The sequence below is a fragment of the Typopeltis vanoorti genome, chromosome 4 (genome assembly GCF_054136105.1).
Source record: "Typopeltis vanoorti isolate ZY-2024b chromosome 4, IOZ_Tvanoo_1.0, whole genome shotgun sequence".
Classification (NCBI taxonomy): Eukaryota; Metazoa; Arthropoda; class Arachnida; order Uropygi; family Thelyphonidae; genus Typopeltis; species Typopeltis vanoorti.
Genome location: NC_143552.1, coordinates 75,926,395 through 75,948,788, shown reverse-complemented (window position 1 = coordinate 75,948,788; position 22,394 = coordinate 75,926,395). Strand labels below are relative to the sequence as shown.

General features: G+C 34.6%; 1 protein-coding gene across 1 annotated transcript in view; it reads left to right on the top strand.

Moving 5' to 3' along the window:
• The window catches only part of LOC150107421 (transcription initiation factor TFIID subunit 1-like), a 688,572-nt gene that overhangs the window by 35,707 nt on the left and 630,471 nt on the right, over window positions 1–22,394 (top strand). Inside the window, exon 5 of the mRNA XM_090391849.1 lies at window positions 13,026–13,134. Within this exon, the coding sequence (XP_090247975.1) occupies window positions 13,026–13,134 (109 nt within the window). The remainder of the gene's footprint in view (window positions 1–13,025; window positions 13,135–22,394) is intronic.

Genomic DNA, 22,394 nt, shown 5'->3' with positions numbered 1-22,394 from the left:
TAGGTATAAATGTTTTGCGGTGCAGAATTGAGAATGAATGGTCAGAGGTTCAAATTCTTCTGGATGATTGGAGATGAGCTCTCATAGTATCCATCTATAAAAAGGGAAAGAAAACTGAATATGAGAATTAGAGTTATTTCCCTGCTGGATGTTCCTGATAAGATTTTTGCAAGTATACTTGAGAAACAGCTAAGAAAAATTGTGAAAGGAAAGCTTGATGAAGAACAAGCTGGATTCAGGCCAGATAAGGTTATCAGGATCAGATTTTCACTTTAAGATGAATGGATGAGAAATCTTGGGAATAACAAGGATTTGTATTTAAGTTTTGTAGACCTGGAAAAGGCATGTGATAAGGTGCCCAGAATAAAGCACTTCAAAACTGCAGTTATAATGTTCCATTTATATCATATATCTAGCACTACTTAGTCTCTGTTTAAGCTTAAGTCAGCAGTTAGAATTGAAGGAGATACAGGAAGATGGTTTGATGTTAAATCAGGTGTGCAACAAGGGTGCACATTATCTCTACTGTTATTCATTATCTGTATTTATCACATGAAGGAAAGTGGTTTTAAATTTGATATCAAAAAAGTGGTGAAGTTAATCTTAGCTCATTATTTTCTGCAGATGTTATATACTTCTGAATAAATTCAGTACAAGTCTGCAGGATTTCCTGAATAAATTGAATAACTGGTGTAACAAATTTGGTATGAAAATCATCAGTAAAAACACAAAGACAAAATAGGCAGAAACATTAACTGTATCCTGAATGGTGAACCCATAGAACATTAGTGAAGATGGCAAGTTAAATATGGAAATAGACAACAGAATTAGTAAAGCTGGAATAAGAAAGATATTAGTCAAAACACTAAATTAGTGTTTTGACTGATTAACTGCAATTTTGAAGTGCTTTATTCTGAGCACCTTGTTACATGCCTTGTCCAGGTCTACAAAACATAAATACAAATCCTTGTTATATTCCCAAGATTTCTCATCTATTCATCTTAAAGTGAAAAGTATACAAGGCAGTTTTCAAACCAATTTTAACTTAGGATCCGAGATCTGGATTAGAAATAAAACACTCTTAGAACTGTGTCTTGTATCTGGAGACCATAGATATGAGAGTTCTGCAGAAGATTAGGGAGTGAACAGATGGCAATATCATATTAAAAATGAGGATATTAGGAAAGAACTTGACATTGTTAGGCATTCAGGAATGTGTTAGCAGAACCAATCTCAGATGGTATGGTCACTTAAACAGAATGGGGGGGAAGAAAGATTAGCAAAACAAATATTCTTTGCCAGGTTGGCAGGAGAAGATTCAGAGGAAGACCAAGATATAATTATATTGAGACGGTAATAAATGCTTTAGAAGACTGAAATATAAGGTTTGATAATATCAGAATCTTAATAGTTAACATTGATAACATTATTGATTGGAAGTTAGCAATGGTGTAACTTTTTTTCTTATAGTACTATCATAATATCCTGTACACCCTTGAGGATACATATCAGGTATTTGATGATTGAAAAAAAAATAAGACATTTCGGTATTTGCCTTTGATCGGACCACTTGTAGAAATAGAATTGTTCCAAACATATCAAAATGATGTGAAATGGTGAAAACCCTTTTTCTCTTCCAAATCCCATGTATATCTTTGTTCTGTAGATCCTTTGACTTGTGGATGTCAGATGGTTGCACTTATATGGATTTGGAGTGGCGAAGGTTTTGCTCACTGAGAGTCGATGTGCAAAATGGAAACTAAAATTATTAGGATGAAGGTTAACGTGTTTACAAACTCCCTTACGGTGAGTAAGATTGATAAAGATCATAGAAAGCTGAATATACTTTCTTAGGTCTCAATAAACAATACTCATTAAAAGATTCAAGGGTACCTTTGGTTCTAAGAGAATATTGCAGTGCATCTATAGTAATGTTTAGAAATATCTTGAAGGTGAATTTTTGCCGTTGATTAGCTTAAATTAGCCAAAAATTACACAACCTGCAAAATTCGAGTCATGAAAAGTTGTCTAGTTACTATTAACTGTTTCTGATTTATTTTTGACTGCTAATTTCAAACATCTCTTCCAGTTTTCTATATCACATAAGAATTTTTCACAAAACGGACCTCAATATTATAGTAAAATAGCTTTAAAACGCATTATATTAAGTAAAATAAATATTTAAAATTTTCCGTAAACATTTTTGGAATGGAAGTATTGGGAAAATTTTTTTTAATTCAAGTAATTAAAGATTACTCTTTAGTACATACTTTATATTTTGTTGTGGTGTCTTTTTCTTTTTCCTTCAAAGCTTCTTTTTGAACTTTTTCTGTGAAATTCTTTTCCCAGGTCATCTTTGTGCAACATCCAGCAGTAGACTGCCATCATGATGGCGGACTGATACCTTCTTTCCATCTCCTTGATGACTTGGTAGAATTGCTCTCCTTGCTCTTCGCTGACAGTTCCCAGATTCTCAGGAAAGTAGTCTAAATGAAAGTTTAGAAAGTGCACAGCTCATGGAGCATCTCAAATCCTTGAATTTCTGTAGCATGTCTTCTACAATCATTTTATTGTTGAAGTCCTTGTGATTGCCTAAAAATTTGGTCAACACCTCTTGCAAAGCTTTCCATGCTTCTTTTTCAATAGTTGGCATTTTTTTCTTCAAACAGTTTATCCTTCATAAGTTTCCTGATGTCTGGACCAATAAAAATACCTTCTTTCAATTTTTCTGTAGATAATCGCAGAAATTTTGCACAGATGTATTTAAAACACTCTCCTTCTTTCAACAAAGCCTTAACAGATTGCTTCATCAATCCCAGCTTTATGTGAAGCGGGGGTAAAAGGATTTTTTCCCGAGCAACAAAAGTTTCGTGTAACACATTTTTACTTCCAGGTTCTAATGTGACTCTTTCTGGCCATTCCTTCTTGATCCACCGTTGCTCTCGATCTTCGCTGTCCCACTTGCACAAAAACACGAGTATTTGGTGTATCCTCTTTGTTGTCCCAAAATCATAGATATGATTTTAAGATCACCACAAACTGTCCATCAATAATTATTGTACTTAAATTTGCTAAGAATGAAGGCTTAATTTTCATATTGTTCTTTCAAATGCACAGAATATTCTACTGGTAGTAAAGCATACTTATTATAGTGGGGCTTGCTGTAGTGAGAATTGGTTGCATTTAAGTAGAAATCAGCAATTAAAATAAATGAGGTACAAGAATGGTTTAAGTTTTAAAAGAGGTATACCGTGAGTAGACATATCGATACAAAATTAATAACGGAAAAAACTCACATACAAAGATTATTTAATAGTATAATTTTCGCCTGTGTGTCACAGGCATCTTCAGTACATTAAGCTCAAATTAAACAATAACTGACAATTCCAAAAAGCGCCACCTAAGTAGCTGATGTAAGATAACTAAAAAGGTCAATAAATTTCCTTTAAAAAAAAAAAAAAAAGTTAGGAAAGATTAGCTGATTTGTAAAGTACTATCTCCCATAAAGGAGATAGACGTAAGCCCTCAGATCTGTTTAAGTTAGGAGAATGAAGTAGAGTTTCACGTTTCTTTATAAAGGTGTTCCACGAGAAACTGACTTTTGTGAAGAACTCTTGTCTTTTTCCAATGAACTCTGTGTCTAGTGAAGATGGCATGTTCTGCAAGTCCAGACTTTTCAGGTTTAAAGTATTCAATATAAGATTGTTGTTCTTCTAGCCAAATAGAGGCAGATCTTCCCGTTTGTCCGAAATAAGATAATCCACAAGAGCACGGAATCTGGTAGATTGGGTGATTAAGATGTGGAAGCTTGTCCTTAGGAGAAGTGAGAAAGGTGGAGATTTTTCTAAACGGTATTTTTCTTCTTCAAACACAGAAGAAATCATGCACATTACTATCCCTTATGTACAAGGCATCAGTGAACATATAGCAAAAGTTTTAAAACCACTGAATATTTTTGTTGCCTTTCGACTATTTAGAAAAATCTCCACCTTTCTCACTTCTAAGGACAAGCTTCCACATCTTAATCATCCAGGTGATGATTAAGATGTGGAAGACCTTTATAAAGAAAGGTCTTTATAAAGGTCTCTATTAAGACCTTTATAAAGAAACATGTGAAACTCTACTTCATTCTCCTAACTTAAACAGATCTGACGGCTTACGTCTATCTCCTTAATGGGAGATAGTACTTCACAAATCAGCTAATCTTTCCTAACTTTTTTTTAATTTTTAAAAAAAAATTTTTTTTTAGGCAATTTATTGACCTTTTTAGTTATCTTACACCAGCTACTTAGGTGGCGCTTTTTGGAATTGTTAGTTATTGTTTAATTTGAGCTTAATGTACTGAAGATGCCTGTGACACACAGGCGAAAATTATACTATTAAATAATCTTTGTATGTGAGTTTTTTCTGTTATTAATTTTGTAAGAATGGTTTAATGAAAAATCAGGTATATGACAAGTGTGCACACTATCTCCATTGTTACTCCTCATTTATTTATTTCATGTAGTGTTGCAGATCGGCATTAAAGCTGATATCAGATTTGGAGATGGAAATTGTAGCTCTTTACTTTAAACAAATGACGTTATGTTCTTAAATCCAGTAGAAGTCTCCAGGATTCTAACTAAATGACTGTACAACAGATTTGGCATGAAAATCAGCAGTAATCACAAACATTAAGCATTTACTGCTTCCTGAAAGTAGTCTATAGACCAAGTAAAATATTCCAACTTCTTTATTTTAGGTACAATTTTCATTGAAATTCATCCATTAAATATAGAAATAGATTGAAATGGGTGCTTAAGGGTCAAAGCTGAATAACTTGGAGAGAGGCTTAGACTTCTACATAACTTTTAAGAAATGCAAAGGGCTTCTGACATGATGTGCAATCCTCACTTTCTTATGGTGCATCCTGTTAGTTGGTATCTACCCATCTATGTAACAAACAAGGATGGGCTGTCAGTTTCGAATTTAGCTGGTCAAATTGTATTGTTATTGGCATAAACCAAAATAACATGATGATACAGTATGTTAAATTTCATACTGGCAGGGGCATCACCCAGTTAAACAAGGCTCTCATTGCTTTTGTTAGGGAACTAGGGCAAACAGAGGAAAGTCAGCTACTGGAACAAATCCTTATTCAACATTTGAGTTCAAGATTGACACCATCAACATAAAAGAAGCATTAATGGAAAAGAAATGGAACTAGCAGAACAATTGGATAAGTACCAGATCAACATAATAGGTGTGACTGAAACAAAGAGGACAAAAAAAGGTAAGATCTTTCTAAGCAAAAAATACAAGGTCTGTTTAGGCAATAAAGATCGGGGCAAACAAGGCATAGCTATAGTATTCCACACTAAATATGCAGATCAGATAAATCTTTTTGAATGGCATATTGTATAAGGTAGAGTGATGTGGGCAAATATCAGAATTAGGAACTGAAGGAATTTTTTGATGCATTAGGGACAGAAGTAGGCACAAAGAAAAAGGAAAAGTTGATTCTTATTGGAGATCTAAACAGAGTAAGAAATGATTACTAGCATACAGAAATGTTTAGAGAATAATTTGGAGAAAAGAGCAAAGCTCATAATAATGGTGAGTACTTGCTGGATTTCTGTTCAGGACATGAACTAATTATTATTAACACTATGTTCCAACATAAAGATGCACACAAATTTTCAGAGAGAAGAGATGCAATAAATAAGTACATTGACTGTGTTATTGTTGATAACAATATAAGATATTGTTATCAACAATATCTTATATTGTACAAGATATAATACAAGAGTATACAGAGGTCTGTATACTCTTGTAAATCTGAAGTCATCAATATTCAGTTTTGAGCAGGATAAAATTGAATATCATATTTAAAAGTAAGAAAGCTATGAAAGCCTTTGAAAACAAGAACCAAACCTATTTGGTAGTAGATCTTAAATTAATATTGATTCATTCAGCCCAGAGAGGCATGTGAAGAGGGTAGAAAGATAAACTCTATTTTGGGCACGGAGTTAAGAGGTAGTCGAAGAAAGTATATCCAAATTTCCTGGCTAGTAAGTCAGCTTTTGCTCTTTGAGAATACAGAGAAAAATGTAAGAAAGAAGCACTGTAAAACTAGCTAAACAAAAGCCATTTAAAGACTGGTAAGAAGAGAAAATAAATATCAGGAAGGTGGCAAAATATTTTGGAGGTAATTAAAAAAGCTGAGAAATGGAGGAAGGAGTACTGTAAAAGGAATTCAAATGTAAAGGTGATGTGAAAACAGATGATGGATATTCTACATATCTGGAATAATTTCTTTGAAAGGTGACTAAATGAAAAAAGCAGTAAACAGAAGAGTAGTGAAAATATTCAATAGGAATGCAGTCAGGAGATGTGGAAAGGCAGGCTGGATTACATAATACTGAATATAGAGGCATGAATGTTTTACCAGTAGCTACACTTCAGAAGGCCTTGTCAGAGTCAGATTTCAGATTGAAGTTGACTTTCTCAGTTCTCATCTACAAAAAAGGAAAAGAAAACAGTGCAAGAATTAGGAAGTTTTATACTAAGTCTAGTGTTCCAGGTAAGTTTTATATAAGCATTCTTGAGAAAAGCTTAAGAAAAATTGTGCTTAGTGTGAAGATCAGGCTGGATTCAAACCAAATAAGAGGTGGTCAGGATTAGATTTTTCACTTTAAGACATATAGTAGGGTGCTTAAAAGTCAAAGCTGTATAACTGGGAGGTGATCTCCATATAGCCTTTTCAGGAATGTGGAGAACTGACCTAATGTCCAATGATTACCTTCTCGTGCACCTCATTCCCATTCATTTGGATATCGAATGAATGGGAATGGGCTGGAAACTTGGGATTTAGCTGACCAAATTGTATTCTTATTGGCATTAAACCATAATGCAAAATAGTGGTACAACATAACAGAATTTCATGCCATCTGGGGTGTTGCCCAGTTAAACAAGCTCTCCCCCCCCCCCATTCATAGGGAATTAGGGCAAAATCGAAAAGTCAGCTACTGGAAGAAATAAATCTCAGAACATATCCCAAAACATTAGCAGAGTTCAAGTTTGATACTATCAATATAAGACAATATCAAGTAGAATGATGTGGGCAGATATCAGTATGGGAAAACTGGACAATGAGACATTTATGCCTGTGGTGATAGAGTGAAAAAGGAAAAGTTGGTTCTCATTGGATCTGAGAGCTGGGTCAAAGACTGGAGACCAGATATGAGAATTCTGAGAAAAATTAGGGGAGTCAACAGATGGCATCAGTGGCAACATCATATTCAAAATAAGGATATTAGTTAAGAACTTGATATTGTTTGCATTCAGGAATGTGTTAACAGAGTTAATCTCAGGTGGTATGGTCAGTTAAATAGAATATGGGTAGGAATGTTTAGCAAAGCAGATTTTTTTTGCCAGTATGGTAGGAAAAAGACCCAGAGGGAAAAAAAAGATAAATCTTGATTTGGTCTTCCTCTGAATGGATTGATACAGTAAGAAGTAATTTTGAAGATGGAAATATAAGATCCAAAAATATCGGAGTCTTGACAGACGAGTTTTTTTTTTTGCAGGAAAATCATTGATAGGAAGTTAATGATATAACTTATAATTATAATCTTAATGATATAACCTTACTATCATAATATACTGTAACTATCAGGAATTTGATAATGATTGAAACAGAATAAGTCTAGTATGGTGGGGAGTCAACTAAATAAATTTATATGGAATAAGAGAGAAATTAGTCAAAACATTTAAAGTAGTCATATAGATGTATTCAAACAAGTTTTAAGCTATGGATTTGATAGTTGGATTAGAAATGTAACAGTCTTTCTGCTATGAACCAGAACGAGAAAACAGAAAAAATTTTATTCAACCATTTTGTCATTTTTTGTGGCATACATAATCAGAAATAAAATATAATTTGAAAATCATGGCAATTTGGGATTTAGCCGACCAAATTGTATTCTTATTGGTTAAACCAAAATACAAAATGATGGTACAACATGACAAAATTTCATGCCGGCTGGGGCGTTACCCAGTTAAACAAGGCCCCTGCTGTTTTCGCCAGGGAACCAGGGCAAACAGTGAAAAGTCAGCTACTGGAACAAATCTGAAAACACACCCCAACTCAACATCCCCAGAGTTAAAGATTGGTACTATCAACATAAGAAGCCTGAATGACAAAGAAATGGAGCTAGCTGAGGAATTAGATAAGTACCAGATTGACATAATAGGGGTGACTGAAACAAAAAAGACAAAAATTGGCGAGATCTTTCTGAGTAATAAATACAAAATGTTATATTCAGGCAATGACAATCAAGGAAAAGGAGTAGCCAGTATTCAACACAAAATACGAGGCTAATCTTCTTGAATGGCAGTCAGTCTCAAGTAGAGTAACGTGAGCAAATATGAGAATGGGGAACTGGACAATGAGACTTATTTGTGCCTATGGTCCCACAGAAGATTCTACTAAGGTAGAAGTGGAGGAATTTTTTGAGCCTTTAGAAAAAGCAAGTGACACAATGAAAAAGGAAAAGTTATTTAGATCCCTTGTTGGGGATCTAAATAGCAGAGTAGGAAATGATTGTGAGACATACAAAAATATTTTGGGAAAATTTGGAGAAAAGAGCAGAGCTAATAATAAAGTTAATTTCTGTTGGATTTCTGCTCAGGACATGGACAGGTTATTACTAACACCATGTTCGAACATAAAAATATGCACAAATTCACATGGAGAGAAGAGGCAAGGAACTAGAAAAGTCTCATTGACTATGTTATTGTTAATAGTGATGTTTTCTCCCTGGTGCAGGACACCAGAGTGTACAGTGGATTTGAAATTGGAAGTGATCACTATTTAGTGTTGAGCAGGATAAAATTGAATTTCATATCGAAAAGAATAACATATAAGAAAGTTTTAAAGCGAATAAAAGTTGAACAGCTCTCAGATGTGAACTGTAGACTAAAATACACAAAGATTATTGGAGAAAAAATGAAAGAGTTTCAGAACAGGAAGCAAACCTCAGAGATTCAGTGACAAGCCTTGAAGAAAACCCCGACTGATTCAGCTAGAGAGGCATGTGGTGAGGTTGTCTGCAAGGATAGAAAAATTAGAACTCCATGGTGGACACAGGAAGTTAAGGAAGCCGTGAAGGAAAAGAAGAAAGCATATCAAAAGTTCCTGTCAAATAAGTCAGCTTGTGCTCTTAGAGAATACAGAGACAAATGTAAGAAAGCTAAGCACTGTGTAAAACTAGCTGAACAAAACCCATGGGAGGACTTTGGCAAGAACATAGAAAATAAATATCAAGAAGGTGGCAAAATATTCTGGAGGTTGTTGAAGAAAGGAGTTAGAGGTGATAAAGGTGACATGAAAATGGGAGAAAAAGATATCCTTGAAGTATGGAGTAATTACTTTCAAAAACTGCTAAATGAAACATGCAGTGATGACAGCACAATGGTAAAAAAACACTGACCAGGCATGAAGTCAGGAATACATATCCATACTTGGAGTAGAAAAAGCCATCTAAGGCTTGAAATGGGGAAAGGCAGCAGGAGTAGATGATATTCGACCAGAAATGCTGAAGTATGGTGGTATAAAAGTCTTACAGTGGCTGCACTGCATAGTTCAGAATGCCTGGACAGAGGAGGAATTCCTGATGATTGGAGTAGAGCTGTCATAGTACCCCCATATAAAAAAAGGAAATAAAACAGAACGTGAGAATTACAGAAGTATATTTCTACTGAGTGTTCCTGGTAAGATATATGCAAGTATGCTTGAGAAATGGTTGAGAAGAATTGTGGAAGAAAAGCTTGGTGAAGAATAAGCTGGATTCAGGTTAAATAGAGGCTATCAGGATCAGAACTTCACTTTATGACAAATAGTTGAGAAAGCATGGGAATATAACAAAGATCTGTATTTAAGTTTTATCAATTTGGAAAAGGCATATGACAAGGTACCAAGAGAGAAGCTATTCAATACGCTCCAGTTATATGGTGTCAATGGGGGCATTATATCAAGCAATACTTACTCTGTATGTGAGTTGTAAGTCAGCAGTTAGAATTGAAGGAAATACAGGAAGATGGTTTAATGTTAAATCTGGTGTGAGACAAGGATGTACATTATCCCCTCTGTTATTCATTATCTATATGGATCACATTATGAAGGAAAGTGATATTAAACATGATATTAGAATTGGAGATGTTAATGTCAGCTCTTTACTTTATGCGTACGATGTTATACTTCTAAATAAATCCGCTAGAAGTCCGCAAGAATCTCTGACTAAATTGAATAACTGTTGTAATAGTTATGGTATGAAGGTCAGCAATAAAAAGACAAAGACAATGAAAATTGGCAGAATCATTGAAAATGTCAACTGTGTTGTTAACGGAGAACCTGTGGAACAAGTAAAACATTTCAGTTACTTAGGCACGATTTTTATTGACGATGGTAAATTAAATATGGAAATAGACAACAGAATCAGCAAAGCTGGTATGATAGGAAGTCAGTTGAATAAATTCATATGGAATAAGAGAGAAATTAGTCTGAACACTAAATTAGCTGTATACAAGACAGTGTTCAAACCAGTTTTAACTTATGAATCTGACAGCTGGGTCAGAAGTAAAACACTTGACCAAAGACTAGAGACCACAGATATTAGAGTCCTGAGAAAGATTGGAGGCGTGAACAGATGGCATCAATGGCAATATCATATTAAAAATGAGGATATTGGGAAATAACTTGACATTGTCAGCATCCAGGAATGCGTTAACAGAGCTAATCTCAGGTGGTATGGTCACTTAAACAGAATGGGTGAGCAAAGATTAGCAAAACAAGTGTTTTCTGCCAGTTTGGCAGGAAAATGACCCAGAGGAAGAGTAAGATATAGGTGGATTGATACGGTACAAAGTGACGATAGAAATATAAGATCTGATAATGTTGGAGTCTTGAAAAGTAACAGACTGATTTGGAGGAAAATTATAGATAGGAAGTTAGTAATGATGTAAATTTTTCATGTAGTACTATCCTGTCCTGTACACCCCTCGAGGGTACATGGCAGGAATTTGATGATGATGAATTTGAAAATCTACATTAGCAAATTGAGTCTGTAAACAAACTGCATAGAATTATTTAAATTGATGATGAACATTGAGATATCAAAACATGGCTCATTGTTGAGCTATGCTCTATGATGTGACAACCTACTTTCTGCTCTATAGATATTTAATATATGATGATCAAAGTTGGTTTAAAATAAGACCTTGATTTTTTTTTCACTGTATTGAAAATCATGTAATTTCAGCAACCTCTTTGAATTTGTTGAATTGGTTATTCTTTAGTTACCAAAGGCCTTGATTTTTTCATTGATAGTATAATAAGCTAGACCATATATGTGCATCTGTCATTTTTTTTTACATCTTTAATATGCCTTTCATGTGAAACTCTCTTGTGCACACTTAGAACATTTTATATACATCTGGTCTCTTAAAGTGGTGAATGAGGCTGTTTTGATGATCTCGGCAACATGTAGTCATTTGTTTCCTATCTCATTTTGTTCTTCTTGGCTATTGTGCATGCTCTATCTTTGATCGTTTTTATGGCACCTTGCTTATAGCTTGGGTGATAGTGTAAAATAGTATGAAAATATCTTTGTGCGAATTTTTTCCTATATTCATTCAGAATCTCAGTTTCTGATCAAAACAAACTATCTTTTTCAGAATACAGAAAAAATTCACTGGAAGATGTTTATGTGCTACTTCACACCATCATCCCACCCATCAATTTCCACTGTGGAATGAATTGCATCATTCAAACTATTTAGGAAGTTTGTAAAACTGTGATTCTTTTTGAATCTTGCCAAATGAGGAAAATATTGTCTACATTCCTAAGCCATATTTGGGGCCATACTATTATAGTATTCTGGACACTCCTTGAAAGTACACCAGGAATTTGATTTAGTTTTATAATTACTTGACATGTTTCTATAAAAGTGCATCAATGAGATAGTTCAAAAGTATTTACCGTATTTGCAGGCATATAAGACGCACTTTTTTTTCTTTGAAAATTGGTCTGAAAAATGGTGTGTCTTATATGCTGATACTCAGTTTTTTATTACTTTTTTTTCTGGAAATTTTCTTTTTTCCGAGTTACGCGATTTCTTTTTTGCTTCCTTGCAGTGTGTGAGCGCATTCCACTTATGTAGAGTTCAGTGGATGCACATGCGCTGTCATCAACGATCACAGCTATGTTCCTGTTCATTTCAACTTTCTAATTGCTGTCGTGGTTGTTGTGAACGGTGATAAATTTCTGCTATTAAATTTTCTCTAAATTTCTTGGCAAATTATGGATGAAAAATGTCGGCATTGCTACAACATTGCATACAAGCTATGTGTGATTGCGTATGCTAAAGAAGATGGAAACAGGGCTGCAGAGAGGCATTTCAGGCCACCCCCAACTGAGAAAATGATAAGAACTTGGAAGAATCAGGAAGAGGATCTAAAAAAAGCAGCTCTCAGTAAACATAACCTATGATAAATTTGTGGGTTTTGACGAAGAATATTAAAAGGCGGGTATTCTTTCCTATTTAGTTTGGGTATTTGTGAAAGTAAACCTACTTATTACTTTATATTTGAAATACTGTAAATTCATTATAATATTCAGTGATAAAGTTTTTTCCTAAAAAAATGTGTACAAAAAAGAGGGTGCGTTTTATACGCCAGCAAATACGGTATATGAATTCTACAAAATAACAAAATGGAACGTTCATCCTGTAAATGTTGATTAAAATTTTAACAATAAGCCACCTCAATGCAGAAAGAAAGGACAAGATGTAAAGTCAAGTTCTCAACTGATATAAATTATGCATGCTCGTAAATGTATTAATACTGTGAAGTTTTTTCCTTATATATTGTTCACATTAAAAATATTTTAAATAAGTTTCGGAGTATTTTTCAAACTGAAAGTATATTTTATGTTTCTCTCCTTTACATAATTTTTCTAATGGTAAAATATTACTTTTATTTTTTAGGAATCAAAACGACATCTTCATCAATTAAGAAATCTTGGTTTAGGGTTGTTTTTAGAAGATTTACAAGATGATAAATTGAGTAAGGAACTAGCTACACAAGGTGATAGAGGTAAGTTAACAGGTTGCTTATAATTTTGAAATCCCTATAGACAAACTTTTTTTTTGTCATTTATGTTATGGATTATCTGTTTAAAACAATAAGATGATGTAATATGACAACAGAAATATATTAAACTTAAGTTATTTGGTGCATTTAAAATGAGCAACTAAGTGTGTACTAATCAAATATTAGTTCTGTATTTTCTGCAATGGCAGCTTGCACATTAGCACTGCAACACTGCAGCACCCCCCAAGGAAAATAAAAAAATTAAATTTTGTTTGTGTTTATTAATAATAACATGCTTACAGCATTATATAAATGCAATACAACATATTAAAGGTTACAGCTTATGTTTCGATGTTAATTGAATAGTTAATAATTGGAATTGTTCAATTAACACTTTAGATTATGAAACAAATGCACTGTGATCTAACACAGTGTCGGAGTTATCGCATTCGGTCAGTTGGGGCTAGACCTGCCGATATTCGTTTGCACTTGTCACTGCATTTAACAATGAATCCGACACTACTTGTTGAGCGGTGTCGGATTCACTCTTGCTTGTGCACATTATTTCTGTGAGATACGAAACTTTTATTATTGGTGTGCGTTCATGATGAGAGTGGAATATTTTTGTTAAATCTTATTTTATTCTGTTTAAATAACATAATTATTTATTAATTATAGATACAAGGCTGAATTATGATGAGTGTCACTGTTGAAAATATGAAAAGCATATTTTCTCAGTTATCGTTACATGAAACAAATGCACTGTGATCTAACACAGTGTTGGAATTCGTTCAGTTGCAGCTCGACTCACCGATATTCATTTGCATTTGTCACTGTACTTAACAAGTGAATCTGACACTGCTCAAAGAGCAGTATTGCTACAGATAAATTTCATGCTTGCACGCATTATTTCTGTGAAATACGAAACTTTTATTATTGGTGTGTGTTCGTGGTGAGGGTGAATATTTTTGGTAAATCTTATTTTATTCTGTTAAAATAACATATAATTATTTATTATAGATACAAGGCTGAATCATGAGTGTCACTGTTGAAAATATGAGAAGAATTATATTTTCTCAATTATCATTACATGAAAAAATAGAAAGAAAAAATAAAGGTCGCCTGACTCCAGATGTTATTATTAGTCAGGAAGGAATAAGTAAAAATAAAAGATACATAGATTCTTTTAACAGTGAGTGGTATCAAAAAATTTAATGGCTTTGTGGTTGCGAAACTAGAAATGCTTATTTTGTTTTCCTTGTGTGCTTTTTGACAGTGATACTGTATGGACTCCATACAGTATCACTGCCAAAAAGCAAAATTTTGTATATGCAGCACCCCCACATAAAAATTTTCACCAATCACCACTTATTTTCTCCTCATTATAATTTACATTTTCAAAATTATCACTGATTAACATTAAAATGTAAGAATCTGCCTTTATATATAACAGTTCTTTTAGAGCAATAAAATTCCCATGGATAACTTGCCAGAAAAAATGGCAGAATTAAAGAAGTAATTATTCTTTCAACCAGTTATGTTGATATAATTGTGAAATGAGAACAAAAACAAATGAAATTTTTATAAATAATGTTATATTCAAACTATATCATTGGGAAAGGAAGGAATAGCTATAAACCTCTCTGTCCAAAAGGAAACTGAACTTTTCGAAAATGGAAGAAACTAGTGGCGCCACCTGTCGTATCTTTTTGTTGTCGAAAGCGGCAACCTTCATTAGTGTTATGTCAACTGTTTAGGACATTTGTTTCATTAGAAGCCGAGTTATAGTGCCAATAGTGACAGTGTGTTTTGACGAAAGGTCTGTTGTCACGATATTCATGCCATACGCAACGAATTCTTGCTATCAATTGCTTCGAAACTTCAAGATAAAACTCACCATTGACTGTTTGGCCGGGTGGAACGAATTCTTTGTGGATAATGCCCTTGGTATCAGAACAAATCGGCATTGCCTTTACTTTTGACTTCTCCACGCGACTTTTTTTCGGATGCCCCCTCTTCTGGTGGTCTCCACTCAGCACTCTGGTGTTTTGTTTTGGGCTCATACTCAAAACATCACCAGTCGTCACCAGTAACGATCGTTTCACGGAAGCTGATTCATTACGAGCAGGTTTTAATGTACGTTTTCTGGATGTTAACTTTGCTCTGTCCATTTTTTGTACAGCCTGGCTTTTCATCATCCTCAAGTGTCTCATGACCACTTTGAAATCGCTTAAACCACTCGGAAACTTGAGTATGGGATAAGCATTCATCACCATATGCTTTTTGAAGCATTTGATGCATTTCGGTAAAACGTTTACCAAGTTTAACACAAAAGGCAATTGCTGCTCTCTGTTTGAAACTCATTTTCCGACCATTCGTCAAAATACACTGTCCCTCTTGGCACTATAACTTGGCTTCTAATGAAACAAATGCCATAAACAGTTGACGCAGCACTAAGGAAGGTTGCCGCTTTCAACAACAAAATGATACGCGCCTCTAGTTCCTTCTGTTTTCGAAAAGTTCGGTTTCTTTTTGGACAGAGGGTGTATTATTCAATACTATTAACATGGAGATATCTTCTTGGTTTGACATTCAGGTGATGTGGGAAGATTTGAAAATGGGAAATTTGGATAATCAGACCTATTTGTTGTATTGGTCCATCAGCAGGTTTTGTCAAAGAAGTTTATCATTAGAGAAGGCATCTGATCTAAAGAAGAAAAAGCTGGGCTATTGGAGATGTGAACAGCAGAGTAGGAAATTAATACCAAACATACAAAGTGTTTTTGGGGAAATTTGGAGAAAAGGGAAACACTAATAATGATGGTAAGTGCTTGCTGGATTTCTATTCTGGACACAGACTAGTTATTGCAAACACCATGTCTTGACATAAACTCACATGGAAGAAGGCACAAGAAAAGAGAAGTGTTGATTATTGTTGACCAGTTTCTTTGTACTGGTTCAGGGTACAAGAATATACAAGTGATTTGAAATTGAATGTTGATCACCTACATTGGTGTCCAAAACCTAAGTACAAACACTATTTCTGAAGATTGCAACTGCAAATTCAGACAGATCAGCTTGTGACAATTTGTATAACTCAGTTTTGAGTAGAAAGTGGATACACATTCAGATGTTCAAATCTCGTGCAAAGGGTCACATGGTAGCAATCAACAGGATAAAAGACAAAGGACTGCACTAAGCGAATTATGTTTCAAGGAAGCTCTTTTCATGAAGGAATAAAATTGCAAACTTGGATGTATTGTAATGTTTTAAAATCATCATCTAGATCAGAGCTTCTTAAACTGTGTTATTTGGCAATAGTAAAAGGTTTCCGAATGAGCAACGACCAAAAATTAATTCAGATTTGAAGCTATTGTTTGTAATTCGTTGTGTAAATGGTAAAATTATATATATATATATATATATATACTAAAGAATTGTTTTAAAATAAATTTCTTTATGATTTATTATCAGTAAATGTTTGATATTTATACCTATTTTATACACCTGTATACCCGGGGTCACGTAAAAATTTCTCGGGTGAAAAGGGGGGTCTCGAGTGGAAAAAGTTTAAGAAACGCTGATCTAGATGATTTCACGCAGGGAAGAATTATTGGAAAGTGTGAAGAAGGCTGCAGAATTACTTATATTGCCAGAGAGTTTGGAATCTCACACAGTGTTGTATCCAGGCTCTGGGCAGCATTTCAAACCGATGGAATGTGTTCCAGACATTTGCTAAGAGGTTGCCCTTGTTCTACTACGTAGCATGAAGACGGATTTTTGGTTATAACAGCAAAACTTGATCGATGTACCATGCAGGTCAGCTTGCAAGTTGTCTCCAAGCACAAACTGTGGCAAGACAACGCCTGTGACAAGTAGGCTAATATTCCCAAAGGCCTGTAGTTTGTGTCCCTTTATTCACAGCTCATCACAGAACATGTTTTCAGTGGCATTGCATCAATAAAAATTGAACAAGATACAAATGGGCTAATGCATTCTTAACAGATGAGTCTTGGACTTCTTTACACAAGTCCAACCCTACATCTGAGGCATTTTCCCATGTGCAAGGCAGAAATGGAGAATTGCTCTGTAGGGTGAATCGCTGTGGGGACTTTGAGGGGGCCCCGAGCTGATACTGTTGCATGTAAGTTTCTTTTGTCTAATCCTGACTCCACTTTTTTTGCACTTAGATTGTTACATCAAATCCTGCAGAGAACCTTGAAAATTGCTGTCTAATGGACTTTGGCACACCCAGTCTGTTCTGATGAGGAACATACTACCGCATCTGGGGTAGTCGATGTGTCGAAAACTGTAGTCTGGGATCTCGATGAGAAATATGCTACGAGGACTCTCAACATGCTTCATCTTAACTTCAATGGCAACTAAAAAAAAAAAAAGATGGAAGAGCTTAAGAACATTTTATACAAAAATAACATCCACATTGCATGTTTACAAGAAATGAAACTAAATCAAAATCTGAAGCTTCAAATCAAAGGGTATTCAACACTAAGGAAAGATAGGCTGGATCATTATGGCAGAGGTCTAGCTATACTCTTACAGACCAAACACATTAAATATAAAGAATTGTATCAACTACACACAGCAATATAAATAGTAACACAGAAGCTCAAGCAGTCAAGACATTTCTACCAAAACACATTATTACAATAGTCAATGCATATCACCCAGATAACACAGATAGAAACACAGAACTACTTAAGCAACTAAGTCAAACAATATCAGATATGGAGATCATTTTAGGAGATCTAAATGCCAAAAGCCCAACTTGGGGCTCCCTGCAACTAGATTGGAAAGGAGCACAAATAGAGGATATAGTTGATGATCTAAACCTTGAGATCATAAACAACAAGCAAAATACATATCTTTCAAAAATAATGGGTACAAAATCAGCATTTGACATCACAGCAGCAGGTTCTCTTCTTCTTCTTGAGTATTGTGCAATTGAGCAGGTTCTTTTAGGAGCAAAAACTTTTCTTCCACTCTCTTCTGTCCTGAGCCTTCTCTTTCAAGGTTGTGTACCTGTCTCCATTCAGCATGTCATCTAGCATTGTTTTCCTTACTCTTCCTCTGGGTCTTTTTCCGTTTATTTTTCCTTCAATGGCATCTCTGATGATTCCATTCTCTCTCAGTATATGTCCGATCCAGTTTCCCCTCTTTTTATCCTCCTTAACAGACGTCTTTCTTCTATTCTTTTTAAGACCTCATCATTAGTTATTTTATCTGTCCATTTGATTTTTTTCCATCCTTCTCCAAATCCACATCTCAAAGCTTTCCAAAATCTTAATTTATTCTTTCTTCAATGTCCAAATTTCAGCTGCATAGAGGGCAACACTCCACACATAACATTTTATTAGTCTTTTCTTTAGGTTTCTATCCATTTTACTTCCGAATAAATTTCATTTTCTATTAAAGACATCTCTTCCCATCGCCATTTTTGCTTTTATGCCACTTTTACGTCTTCCATCACTGCTAATAACACTTCCTAGATATTTAAATGTCTTTACTTGATTCAATTTTTCCCCATTTATTCTGATATCCATATTTGCCTCTTTCCTTGCTATTTTCATTACCTTTGTTTTCCTGATGTTAATTTTCATTCCATAATTGATACAGGATTGCATTAATCTGCTCAACAGATGTTGTAGTCCTGTTTCAGTATTTGTTAATAATGCCTTGTCATCTGCATATCTTATTACAAATATCTGTCTACCTCCAATCTTTATTCCTTCTTCCGAATTCTCTAGTGCTTCTTTTAACATTGCTTTAGAATACATGTTAAACAAAATCGGTGACAGAGAACAGCATTGTTTTACTCCTCGTCCAATGATACCTGGTTCTATTGTACCATATATGTCTCTCACCATGACAGTTTGTCCCATATGTAGTGAAATAATTAGCCTTCTGTCTTTCCAATCTATACCAATCTTTTCCACTACTTCCACCATCTTATCCCATTTCACAAAGTCAAATGGGATAAGATTATATAACAGATATTAACTTCTTTATTCACTTCCAGACTTCTTTCACTTACTATTCTTAACAGTCCAATCGCATCTCTTGTTCCCCTACCCTTCCTGAAACCAAACTGATCTTCTCTAAGAAATTCTTCCACCTTAGATGCAATTCTTCGTGTTAAGATTCTCATAAGTATTTTTGATATATGGGAAATGGAGCAGTAAGTTATGAAACTACAAATCTTACCCACCGGAAAATACTAAAGAATGCCATCAGTGATCATAGACCTATTATAACAGACAAAGAGATCTTGGAATTTCAGAAAAGCAAATTGACCTAAATACAACTATTAGAAACACATTGCATTGGCACACCCACTAGTAAAGAACTTGATTAGCAACTACTAGAATTAACTAACAACACACAGAGAGCTGCAAAAAATTCAATTCCCAGAGGACTCAGGAAATACAATTGGGTTCTATTTTGGAAAGATCATAATATCAATGCTATGATCACCGAAAGAAATCAATGAACAGTTAAAACAAAATAATACAGAAGAAAACAGAAAGAAGTTAATAGAATTAATTCAAAAAATTGAAGATGAAATTTCAAACTGCAAACAAAGTGAGAAGAATTCTGCAATAGACTAGATCCAAGAAAAGACTCACAACACTGGAATATCATCAGATTATTAAATAATGCAACACTTCTGGATACTTATCACTCTTCAAACACAGCTGTTGAATTAATACAGCAGCAGCAACAAACAAACTAGCTAAACATTACTCTAAAGCAGGGGTGTCAAACTTGCGGCCCACAAAGCAATTTCTTACAGTCTGCGATCCCTCAAGGAAAGATTTTAAAAAAAGATGATGGTTGCTTTTTTATAATAATACAGAAATACCGTATTTACTGGAATATAACTCGCCCCGTATGATGCGCACCCCTGATTTTACTTTACGAAAACAGAAATTAAAAAGTTTTGTATATACATCGCAAATAAAGTTTAACCACTTTCACATCGGGGCAATAACTCGCTCACTGCAGTAAAAAAAACAGTCTTCTCAACTGCCACTATATTACAGATGGAAGAAAAACAAAGTTTTATTGTACCACTGAATAAAGTACAGAGACATTTGCTGTCTGTGTAATATATTTCTCAACATGCATAATATATTTCTTTAGTGTAATTAGAGACTACTGGTATAAAAACGCACTAACTAGTGAATCACATGTCCCCTCACATTAACCATGCTGTTTAGACTCAAGCAGAACCATATGTTGCACCAGCAAACACAGTATAACTAAAAACTATTGTTTTTAGATGAGTGTGAGTGCACCCACTAACTCAAACGCAAACCAGCAATAAAATTAACTTCAGTTTAATTTGGTTTAAATGCTGTCTATTGTAAATATTAATATACCAAAAATGTTCTTTATTTTTTTTTTGAGTTGTTATAATCATTATACTATTATTTTATGTCTTGTGATGACTTAAAATAAATAAAATTTATTAATTTTTTGATTTATTTATACTCATTCTTTCACTTCCCTTCGATTCTAATTAGTTGCAGGATTTTTTAGTCCAAAAATATTTTGCGACCCACTTCAGATACAGTTGTATGGCAAGTGGCCTGCGGTCCAATTGAGTTTTATACTCTTGCTCTAAAGTAAGCAAATTGCAATACAACGAAAGACAAAAGGTGCAGGAAAATTGCAAAACATCTAATACAATCCAGAACCTATCCTTCTGAAGATATCTTTACGCAGGACCTCATAGTGACAGATTTAGAAACAGCAATTAGTCAAATTGACTCTGACAAAGCACTTGGAATTGATCTTATCTTTGGACATATGATTAAAAACATGGGAGATATAGCCCAAAACTGCCTTCTGAAGATATTTAATACCTGGAGAGATAAACTGCCAAAAATCTGGAAAACATCAGTCATTATACCCTTACTAAAACTTAACAAAAACCCTTATGCTGTTAGCCGAGTGACTATGCACTTCGCAACCATATGCCTGGGAAAGGAGTGTCCTGGGTTCGATTCCCATCACTGACGTTGAGGAGCTTAGGATCTTTCTCAGACATAGCCAAGTTTGCTGGTCTTGGGTGTGGACTGTAGGGTTTTTCTCCCCCAGTTTATCTGGGATTATTCATCCTGCAAGCAGGCAAACTGGCCTTGAGAACTCAACGCTTCTATATACATAGGATAAACTGGGAAGCATAGGGCTAACCACCTTATCCTTGAGTATAGTTGCGGTTAAATAAATAGAAACCCCTCTATACTGCAAAAAGAGGGGAAAAGGAAGAAGGGAAAAACTCTAGTGACTGTAAAAGCTACAGACCAATAGCTTTGACTAGTATTCTCTGTAAACTAAATGAAAGAATAATATATACTAGACTTATGAATTGACTCTTTAGAAAATAACAATATCAACTTTTACCAACTGCATACAGGTTTCAACACAGTACAGAAGATCAATTATTTTACCTTTGCCAATCAATCATAGATGGCTTTCAAGATAAATCACCAAAGAAGACAACAGCAGTCTTCTTGGATCTTACAGCTGCATTTGATTGCATTTGGAGACAAAAGTTAATAAAAATTGCATACGATGCTGGAATAAGGGGGAATGCATTAATTTGGATTTCAGATTTCATGAAAGGGAGAAAAATGAAAGTAAACTTTAATGGAATTTATTTCATCATGCATCGAACTTGGGGGACTGGAGTCCCAAAAGGTCCTGTTTTAAGCTCACTCCTATTTTCCATCCATATGAACAATACACATCCTCACATGCCGATCTGGTTGGTCGAGTGGTTAGTGTATCCGCTCTCCAGCCAAGAGGCTGCTGGTTCGAATCCTGCGTAGGCATGGATGTTTGTGATTGTTTTTCACCTTCATACATTCATTCACCCCAGTATAGATACTCTCCCAGTATGGACTGGGTCACCATGGGAGTAGTAGACTTCACCCTGCAGTGGGTAGAAAAATAGACTGTTCATCATCATCATCATCATCACATCTTCACATATAAATGACACAAAAATAGCATGCTTTATGGATGATTTAGCAATCTGGCACATGCAAGCAGTAATCCTCAACAATCTGAAAAAGTCCTAAATAATTCAATAAAAGCTTAGAAAGATGGGCAAAGGAACTTAAATTACAGATAAATCCAGGGGAAAAAAAAAAAAAAACTGAATTTGGCATGAAAATCAGAAATAAAAAGATCAAAACTATGAAAATACTTACTCAGAAACGTAAATAAATATCAGC